Source organism: Caretta caretta, chromosome 12 (assembly GCF_965140235.1).
Source record: "Caretta caretta isolate rCarCar2 chromosome 12, rCarCar1.hap1, whole genome shotgun sequence".
In the NCBI taxonomy this organism is placed as follows: domain Eukaryota; kingdom Metazoa; phylum Chordata; order Testudines; family Cheloniidae; genus Caretta; species Caretta caretta.
This window is the reverse complement of record NC_134217.1, coordinates 8432595-8443498: the sequence shown is the minus strand read 5'-3', so window position 1 is coordinate 8443498 and position 10904 is coordinate 8432595. Positions and strand designations below refer to the sequence as shown.

At 44.1% G+C, this 10904-nt stretch overlaps 1 protein-coding gene across 4 annotated transcripts in view; it reads left to right on the top strand.

The window, feature by feature from the left end:
* The window catches only part of NUP93 (nucleoporin 93), a 126295-nt gene that overhangs the window by 97585 nt on the left and 17806 nt on the right, over positions 1-10904 (top strand). For all 4 annotated transcript variants that reach the window (XM_048816334.2, XM_048816333.2, XM_048816335.2 and 1 more), the window contains 4 exons: positions 872-1011; positions 3880-4012; positions 6446-6603; positions 10137-10302. In XM_048816334.2, coding sequence (XP_048672291.1) covers positions 872-1011; positions 3880-4012; positions 6446-6603; positions 10137-10302 — 597 coding nt within the window. The remainder of the gene's footprint in view (positions 1-871; positions 1012-3879; positions 4013-6445; positions 6604-10136; positions 10303-10904) is intronic.

The window sequence follows — 10904 nt, the reverse complement described above, 5'->3', positions numbered from 1 at the left end:
TCCATAACTTCCCAGGGCAACTACAGCAATTGTTTATCCGGAAACTACAGCTAGGAAAGTATTTGTTTAAAGCAGGGGTGGCCAACCTGTGGGTCCGGAGCCACATGGGGCTCTTCAGAAGTTAATATGCGGCTCCTTGTATAGGCGCCGACTCAGGGGCTGGAGCTACAGGCGCCAACTTTCCAATATGCTGGGGGGTGCTCACTGCTCAACCCCTGGCTCTGCCCCAGGCCCAACCCCACTCCACCCCTTCCCCTTCGTCTGCCTCGCCCTTGCTCCTCCTCCTCCCCCCAGCCTCCTGCACACCACAAAACAACTGATCATGGTGGGCGGGAGGTGCAGGGATGGAGGGTTAGGCGCTGATCGACGGTGCTGCTGGCTGATGGGGCGGGAGAGCTGAAGGGGGGCTGCTGACGTGTTACTGTGGCTCTTTGGCAATGCACACTGGTAAATTCTGGCTCCTTCTCAGGCTCTGGTTGGCCACTCCTGGTTTAGAGTGATATAATGACTTGAAGCAAGGAAGCAGACCCATCACCAAGCCCCCAACCAGCTGTCTGAAAGCCATAGTCAGTCATCTGTGGACCACAGTCAGACAAAATCTTTGCAGGCAAATGCTCCTTCAAAGGAGGGTGACGCAGAGAAGGTTGGGAACATCGTTATCAGCCTAACTCTGGCGTGCGTCCTGTCACCTGGACTCATTCTGTCAGGCAGACAGAGATGGCTTACTCTGATGTGTGCTTCTAATGTCTTCGTCATAAGTCTCGAGTAGCTGTAACTTATCCTTTTTTATGTAAAACGATCAGACTGCTCAGACTGGGTAAATCCCTAATGGCTGTAATAACCACTGTTGTTTGAACGGATTCATTTCTAGAATATCTCTGATATGTGGGCCATGGTTAAACTAATGACAGAGGTCTTGCTGGTTCCTGCAAGCGATGCATTGAAAGTCCGGACCAACATGGAGGTGCGCATGGAGTTTGTAAGGCAGGCTCTGCGGTACCTAGAACAAAGGTAAGGCAAACATAATGGAGAAAAGCATCCTTAATTACATACAGCAACAACTTTCCTGTGGCTCCACTGGTATTCTCTAAATAGATACATGCACACACTGAAGATTAGTGAATAAATCAGAAGAACCTAATTCCCCATCAGAGAGCAGCCACTGGGGTAGAGAACTATTCCAGTTTTGAAAAAATTCTTGAGTCCATTGGGAGACTGTTTTGAAGACACAACCACTCTTTATTATTCCTTCCCTGTCACTCTTTACGTACTTGCAGAGGTGGCAAACAGGTGCTGGACATAATACAACTAATTGAAATAGATAAATTATCCCTGCCTACAAAAAAAAAATAGTCTCCCTCTTCCTCATTCCCTTCGGGATGCTAATGACATGGAGATACTAGAAACTAGGGCTGGGTGAAAGCAGTGAGCATGCTTTGCTGAAAAGTTGTGTAAATACAGTCCTCCTTCCTTTTCATGCAGTGACCCTGAATATTTTGCTTTTTTTGGTGAAATTACAGGAGACTGCAGTTGGAACGTATGACAAGGACGGAGGGGGTGGAATGCTTTCATAACTCCGTGCCTGTCAGACTGCAAAAGGAGCTAAATGTGGCCTGTTTTTTGTTGTGTGTTCGCAATAGAAGTCCTGCAAAATTTAAGTTTGTCATGAACAAACCCACTAATGCGTTTGTTCCTAATGATTATGAAGCCTGTTGTTTTCCCCCCTGCCTCTCCAAGTTACTATATGAAAACACCGATAAATCAATAGCCAACGTTCTGTCAGTTTGCTTGTAGGGAAGAGAGCCATAGAGAGTACGATGGAATTTAGGCCAGACACAGATCATCAGTCCCAGCAAATATCAGCAAGAGCTGGGGCACAAACTGTCAGAGCTTGAACAAGGTGTGTGCACGGCTACGTGCACAGAACAACTGCAGCAGCAGGTAGGGTGCCCACAAAGTTAGGATTCAATGCAAGATTCCACTGACTGTGTGTTGAGCATTACAAAATCTGAACTGTTCATTGCATGAGTAGTCACAGAGCTGACTATGAGAGTGTCCTTCGTTCCAACAGCTGCCATCATGACATTAGCTGGAAAGTATGATCGTAGAGAGCAAACAATAGATATAACCTTCTCCAGGTTTGTGTAGGGGTTGCTAAGGCACTGGGGCCTGATACAGTACATTGGGATGAGGTGTTTTCCCCTACCATCATAGCCTCCTTCTGACCACGAACAGTTGGGTGCCATGCCTCATCAGTACGCTGTCGCTCATTATCACTCATGGGCTTCATGGCAGCATGCCCATCTGTTTCCAGATGAATTGACCCATCAGAAGAATCCTCTGCTGCAAATTCTTCAGCATTAGCAATGCACAACAGGCCAATTCGGGTCTTAACCCAATTTGCTGAGTATCCAGCTTGGTAAATGATCACAACCACATTTTTTTCTTGCACGGTTTTTGAAATGAGGCCTTTCAGGCTTACTATTTTTAAAGCCCAACTAACATGCTTCGCAGCATTAATTTTTATTTGCCATGAATTGGCCTACTGGCAAAGCAGACCCTTATGAGAGTGAACTTTCCCTACTGGAGTCGTCACGCCCTACCACCCCTTCAGGTATGCCTTGGGTAAATTGAAGTCACTCACAGCTGGCCTTGTGTCAGGTCATTTACAGCAGACATCTGTGGTCTTAAACCCTGAGGAACACATACTTAATTCAACCAGAACTCTAGAGTTCTGATACTGTACTATATTTAGCATAGCTTTTCACACATGCAGTTCAGTCTCACATATTAATCTTTTAGCCTAGTTTTCTGTAGCATGCACACTAGGTAGAAGGCTGTTGAATTTCATTAGTTCATTACTGGCTGAAGGAAAAAGCAGGAGCTCATTTGTCCCAGCCATCCATATAGTGTTGCTACAGTTTTTTTAATTCATATTCCGGCCCAGTACATGGAGAGTTTTTTATTAGCTTGCCTTGGTGAATTACTTTCACTTGTAGATAGTGTTCTCAAATCCACTTTCTGTATGTAGAGATTTTGCATCTAAATTCTCTTTTTCCCCTGTGGTTCCCTTACGGTAAGCCGGTGTCTCTGAAGTTTATCATTAAGGCCCTACTTAATTCGCGGTATTGTACAAATTGCAGATCTCGCAATATTAAGCTTCCCTCGCAGTTTTTATTTTAATTAGCTTGCTTTGCACAGTCCACAATTTTGCATACATTTTGGGGTTTGCAACACACTTTTCCCTGCAGGAGTCCACTAGAACCCCATTTGTCTGAGCTGACAATGGCGGGGCTCCGACTGTCAGTTCCACGCATTAGTGGATGTAATATAGTTGCAGCAAAATGTCTGGTTATCAAAAAAAAAACCCATAACATAATACTTGAGTGTTTATATTGTTCCAGCAAATGTTTCTTAAACAAATAGGTTTTCTCTGGCTTTTCCAAAATACCGCAATTAATAAAGGTCCATTATTACTTTTCCACAATTTTTTCACGTCTTGTCTGCAACTCACAATTATTTGACAAGCGTCCCGCAATTCAAGTAGGGTCTTACTGATCGTTTCTCCATCACAGACATGGCGAGAGCATGCATGTGGCATTTTAAATGTCATTTTGTCCTTGTTAGCATCGTTAGATGGAAATGTTTTTTGCTAGCATGAGTTGAGCTGCAGTGCACTGTGAACGTACAGTTTCTCAAATGATTTCCATGTACAAACACCTGCACGAAGGGACACAACTCCATGGATCATGTTGCCCCCACGATAGTGTTTGCACTTCATAGTAATTCACTCAAGGATAGATGGTTCTTTTGAACAGGAAAAGTCATGGGCTTTTTGCAGGGCTTGTATTTCACTTTTGTTAAAATGCTTTCTTACAGTTACAAGGATTATACTTTGGTGACAGTATTTGGAAACTTGCACCAGGCTCAGTTGGGTGGAGTACCTGGGACCTACCAACTAGTCTGCAGTTTCCTTAATATCAAACTCCCAGCACCTGTCCCCGGTCTCCAGGTATGTGCAGTACCGTTACTGATACAGCCAATGTGCTATTGCACACTTCTTCACACTAGTGTAGGCAAGAGGCCAGTGTAACCCCCTGATGATTTTATTTTATTTAGATTGCATTAGGCAGTGCTCTCTTTCCTTCCCCCCACCCTTGAATAACCGTAAAGGTTCATTGGTAAAATGGAGTATAGTAGATGGAAATCACTTGACTGTTTAGAAACGGTTACAAAATGGTGATTTTCTATATTTAAGCCTTAGAATTATGCATGTTAGAATTTTCTCTTAAAAGAGCATTGAGATATATTCAGCTGTTTAAAAACGACAGCTGTATGATTTTTCTATCTTAAAGGGCTAAATTTAAACATCTAAAAAGCAGCTTTCTTTTTCTGCTGCAGATTGCAGGTGCAAGTAATTTGGGGCACGACTTTGCACCCATAATGCTGTGCTGGCACCAGTTGCTGCCATTGAGATGTCTAACTACTGAAGCACAGGCAGAAATCAAGTGTTCGGCAGTCGAATCCAAACCAGCTCCGCCCGCCCATCCCCATCAGTGCAAAGTTGTGCCAACCATTACATGAACCACAAAATTGTAGGTGCAAATAGGGAGGATGAAAGATTTGCGAATAGAGACAATTAGAAACAAAATAGTTGAAATTCAGCTCCTCCTTTGCTGTCTTGCTGAGACCCACATTTAATGGGTTTTTTCCCTTGGTAACAGCATCACGAATACTTTATGGCCTAATCCAGACAAAGCCCTTTGTAACAACTTCCATTGACTTAATTGGGCTTTGGATAAGCCCCTGAATGGAGAGCAGAAAATGTAATTCCCTCTTCTGTTATCAGTGCTAGAGAATAGCCTCAATTTTTGCAACTGGAACTTGCTTTTTTGCAGCTGACAAGTTTTTGAGATCACCTTTTAAATAAAATCTGAATAACTGACAATAATTGGAAAGGTTTCAAAGTAGCAGCCATGTTAATCTGTATCTGCAAAAAGAAAAGGAGTGCTTGTTAGTCTCTAAGGTGCCAAAAGTACTCCTTTTTTAATAATTGGAAAGGGGGATCTCTTTACAGAATTACCTCCTATTGAAGTAATAGTCCGTGAACCCTTTCTTCTACTTATGGCTTCCATACGTTAAAGCTTTGTATCTGTTTGAAGTTGGAATTCATTTTAGCGTTTTTGTTTTGTCCCTGCCCGTAGCTGGGTGTATCTTCTCCCCAGCCATGTCCCCTTCTGAGCAAGGAGAATGAACCTCAGTGCTCCAAATAATCCAGTAGAAGTAAAAGAATATGGCTAGTGGGTGATTCGTAGGAGCTCAGAGAGAGACTCACGATGGCTGCTAGCAGCATGAAATTATTTATAGGTATATGGATGAACAAATAGCTTAGCACTTCACTTATTATAGTCAATAAAAATATTTATTCTTTCCATCACCAAGCCCTTCAGCGCTTTTGTGCCTGTTCTCTTAACCGAATCACAGGGGCTCAAGGATGTGGTGATCTTAACTGCGGAGTATTTCTGTAGAAAGGTACAAAAAAAGCAATTCAATAGAGCATTTGAACCTGCTGTTCTGTACCTACTGGCTCGCTTCTGTGCAGTGGGAAGATTCTGAATGGCTCTCTTTCCTGTGAGAGAGAGACGGTGGGTGAGGTAATGTCTTTTGTTGGACCAGCTTCTGTTGGTGAGAGAGACAAGCTTGGTCCAATAAAAGATACGGCCTCACCCGCCTTGTCTTTCTAATACCCTGGGGCTGACACGGCTCTAATAATTCTGTTTCCTGCTGGAAGATAGATGAGGCCTGGCCAGTTCCAGGCCTAGAAGTGCCAAAATAAATAGTGAGCAAAGAGAGTAGATCTGTATCCAGAACACTGTTACTGATTCTAATCCACTCCTGTTCCCTTCCTGTTGATTCCCTCTGTCACCGTGATGTCATGCAGCTAGAAGGCATAAAGAGTCCCTTGCTTCACAGCCCTGGAGAGTGCACACAGGAATGTGCTAACAGCGGACTGCCCAATCGTCCTCTTATGCTCGTCCCATTGGGACTAAGCATGTCACTACTTATGCGAGTGGGTGCCACAGACCTGGCTGGTTTATGCTTTTTCCCAGCAAAGTGATGAGGTCAGCTCGTATAGATGCTACTAGTATGATTGGAGAGTTCTCATCCAGAGGGGAAAATGCGGGGGAAAGGGAACTAAAAGCAGGATGTTCTTTCATATCCACAGACACGCACAGCTTCCCCAGAACTTAAATCAAGTGGGCCTGATCCTGCATTTTTGTTACACAAATGGAATTCTGCCTGAAGTCAATGGAGAACTGAGTATGAGGGAGAACTTGAGTATTTTGCTGAAACAAAATGAACTAGGTGGTTGGCGCGTATAAAGAAAAATAAATCAAAGTATTGTGCAAGCTGTTCGATTTTAAAAGTCTTCCTTTGTTTCCAGGATGGGGAGGTGGAAGGCCATCCTGTTTGGGCATTGATTTACTATTGCATGCGCTGTGGAGATTTAATCGCCGCTTTGCATGTGGTGAATCGGGCGCAGCATCAGCTGGGCGAGTTTAAAACCTGGTTCCAGGAGTATATGCACAGTAAAGATAAAAGGTATTGTGACCTGGGAAAAATCTATGTGCCGTGAAAAATCGCTGTGGAATAAGGTTAATGCTTTGGGAGGAAAATGAAACCCTGAGGTCTCTTCTTGTGAAAATGGCTGGCTAATATGTGCATTGCCTATTTAATTTACACATAAGTTTTCACATTTTTAATTCATGGCTTTGAAGTCTAGAAACCTCCACCGAGAGAGAGAGATTAGAAAACATGCAGGAATTTACACTTCAAAACTAATTTACTAGTGTTAGCTTCAATTTTTTAATGTATGATCCATTTTCTAGATCAGGGTAGAATATTGGACTTGATAGATCAAAGATCTGATCTGCTATCTTAAACCCTATATTTTACTCTTTGCTGTGACTGTTTTCATAGAATCATAGAATCATAGAATATAAGGGTTGGAAGGGACCCCAGAAGGTCATCTAGTCCAACCCCCTGCTCAAAGCAGGACCAATTCCCAGTTAAATCATCCCAGCCAGGGCTTTGTCAAGCCTGACCTTAAAAACCTCTAAGGAAGGAGATTCTACCACCTCCCTAGGTAACGCATTCCAGTGTTTCACCACCCTCATAGTGAAAAAGTTTTTCCTAATATCCAATCTAAACCTCCCCCACTGCAGCTTGAGACCATTACTCCTCGTTCTGTCATCTGCTACCATTGAGAACAGTCTAGAGCCATCCTCTTTGGAACCCCCTTTCAGGTAGTTGAAAACAGCTATCAAATCCCCCCTCATTCTTCTCTTCTGCAGGCTAAACAATCCCAGCTCCCTCAGCCTCTCCTCATAACTCATATGTTCCAGACCCCTAATCATTTTTGTTGCCCTTCGCTGGACTCTCTCCAATTTATCCACATCCTTCTTGAAGTGTGGGGCCCAAAACTGGACACAGTACTCCAGATGAGGCCTCACCAATGTCGAATAGAGGGGAACGATCACGTCCCTCGATCTGCTCGCTATGCCCCTACTTATACATCCCAAAATGCCATTGGCCTTCTTGGCAACAAGGGCACACTGCTGACTCATATCCAGCTTCTCGTCCACTGTCACCCCTAGGTCCTTTTCCGCAGAACTGCTGCCTAGCCATTCGGTCCCTAGTCTGTAGCTGTGCATTGGGTTCTTCCGTCCTAAGTGCAGGACCCTGCACTTATCCTTATTGAACCTCATCAGATTTCTTTTGGCCCAATCCTCCAATTTGTCTAGGTCCCTCTGTATCCTATCCCTCCCCTCCAGCGTATCTACCACTCCTCCCAGTTTAGTATCATCCGCAAATTTGCTGAGAGTGCAATCCACACCATCCTCCAGATCATTTATGAAGATATTGAACAAAACCGGCCCCAGGACCGACCCTTGGGGCACACCACTTGATACCGGCTGCCAACTAGACATGGAGCCATTGATCACTACCCGTTGAGCCCGACAATCTAGCCAGCTTTCTACCCACCTTGTAGTGCATTCATCCAGCCCATACTTCCTTAACTTGCTGACAAGAATACTGTGGGAGACCGTGTCAAAAGCTTTGCTAATTTTTCACACGACTAGCCATGCAGCAAAGGAAACTGGTATTTTTTTACAGGATGAACTGGGCCTTGTAAAGGGATTCAAGCCTCAGCTCTGACTATGCCTGTTCTCCCTCTCATATACCCCCTCCCTCATCACTTCACAGAGTGCAGGTGACTTAGAGCTAGTCCTGCTGGAATTTGTGAGAACTAATCTGTTCTCTGTGAGCCCAGAAGAGCTGGTTAGAGTGACCCTGTGTTGGGCTGCTGTCCAGGACCTGGGGAATTGAGAGCATTCCCAGGCAGAGGTCAGCATCACCGCTGGGACTTGAGCCCCTTAGGGTCTGTCTACACTGCAACTAGACACCCACCGGTGGGCCGTGCCAGCCGACTTGGGCTTGCAGGGCTGGGGCTGCGGGGCTGTTTCATTGCAGTGTAGACTTCCGGGGTTGGGCTGGAGTCTGAGCTCTAGGACCCTCCCACCTTGCAGGGTTCCAGCCAGAGTCCAAACATCTACACCACAATTTCATAGCCCCATGAGCCCAAGTCAGCTGGCCCGGGTCAGCTGTGGGTCTCTTATTGCAGTGTAGACATAGCCTCTGTATCTCACTCCCCCTTATGACAGAATTATTAAGACAAATTAAGGCCCCAGTCCTGCAAATGCATTGAGCCCAATGGGACTAGTTGTGTGTGTAAAATTACTCAAGTGCATACGTTCTTGCAGGATCAAGGTCTAAAAGAATAAATATGAAAAATGCTACAACTGCCATTAGTCAAGTTTTCTATTTGTTTCTTGCCTAATGTAGATTGATTCATAGACGAACCTGAGTCTCATAAAATCTGAAACAGTGCACGTTATAGCATTACTGTTCCAGAAACCTTGGTGACGACTCTATCATTGTTTCTATTACAAACATTTTAATATTATATGTTATGTTTGATTTTTTCTGACTTTATTACAGCTATAAAAATGTGCTCTGGCTACAGACTTGACAAACGAGAGCGCATTTCATTTTCATTGCTTTGACTCTGTTAGGTTTTTCTCCAAGGAAAACACATCCTAGAACGCATTGTGGTAATATTTAATGATAAAGATGAAACAGTGCCCCCATAAAGGGCTCGATACAACAAATTCTTACTTGCTTGAGTAATGTTTACTCATCCAAGTATTCACATTGACCTGTGTGACTGATGATTACTTAAGTGAGAAAGGTGATGTAGCCTCAGGCCCAAATAGTTGATACCCATGTAACGCAATATAAACACATTCTTAAAACTGCTCCTTCTAATTTTCCATTTTGGTGTTTTTTCAAAAGTCTTTCCATTCATTTAATGTGTGTGTGTGTGTGTGTGTGTGTGTATATGTGTGTGTTAGCTAATTTAAAGGGGAGAAAAATGCTTTTTACATGTTATGTAAGTGACATTAGTATTACTAAGGCTGCAGGTTTCTGTTCATAGAATATCAGGGTTGGAAGGGACCTCAGGAGGTCATCTAGTCCAGCCCCCTGCTCAAAGCAGTACCAATCCCCAATTTTTGCCTCAGATCCCTAAATGGCCCCCTCAAGGATTGAACTCACAACCCTTGCCATGGTGGTGAAAGTCAGATACTATGACTTCTCTGTTGCCGTAACTTCTGCATGGGAATGCTCTGTGTGGGTCATCCCACTGGCCCCGCCCTCACGCCACAGAGTCGGCTTCTGTGTCCTGTTGTCTCCCCACTCTGGGTGTTGCAAGCTGCTGTATGGGGTCACAGCACCACTCAGGTTTGGCTCTGCCACCCCTCATTGGATGAAGTGAGCTGTAGCTCACGAAAGCTTATGCTCAAATAAATTGGTTAGTCTCTAAGATGCCACAAGTCCTCCTTTTCTTCTTGCAATGTGTGTTTCCCAAACAGATATTTACTTGCATTTCACTTGTCCCTGTGAACCTGTACCCTGCACGTGTTTATCTGTTTCAAAGTGTTCTAACAGGGAGAAGGTTGGAATTTGTAGGTGTTCCAAGACTTCTTGTATAATCATTTGGTATTATTTTTTAGATTGTCCCCTACCACGGAAAACAAGCTTCGCCTCCATTACAGACGAGCCCTGAGGAACAATACAGACCCTTACAAAAGAGCTGTTTATTGTATCATAGGCCGGTGTGACATCGCTGATAACCAGAGTGAAGTTGCTGACAAAACAGAAGATTATCTTTGGCTAAAGGTAAGTGTGATTTCAATACTAGGATTCAATAGGCCACATCCTCTCAGCATTGGTCCATTGACTTCAGCAATCTTCACTGAGGCTCGTGTACTTATAGCTATTGGAAGGTGAGGAAGGATGGCTCTTCCTCCAGCATTACACACAGTTATTCTGCCTCCCAGTACGTTCCAATCTTAAGTCTTTCTGCTGCATTAAAATGACATGGTTTACGGCAGTTGTGGTGGCAAAATGGTGACAGAAACCTGTCCCAACTCCAGTCTGTCATTTCCCATGCCACCAGAGCTGACATTAGTGTGAAGGCTGCTTACTTATCCTCTGCAGAAAGAGAGTGGCTCTCCTCACTCAACAGCAATTCCCTTCAGCTGATTAAGGAGCATAACTAACTTGTTGCAAAGAGAGTCCTTTACAGTTCATCCTTCCTGGATAGATCTTGGCTGAAATGTTGGCCTGGGAGTTGAGAGAAGAAGAAAATGTGAATAACTCTCTGCAGTGTTGGGGGTTCCACGGAGGGAATATGGGTAAATATTGGTCGTTAGGGTATTTTCTCCTCCTACATGGAAGCCAAGGAATTAGAATAGCGAGTTTGCCTTGTAAATGCAAAA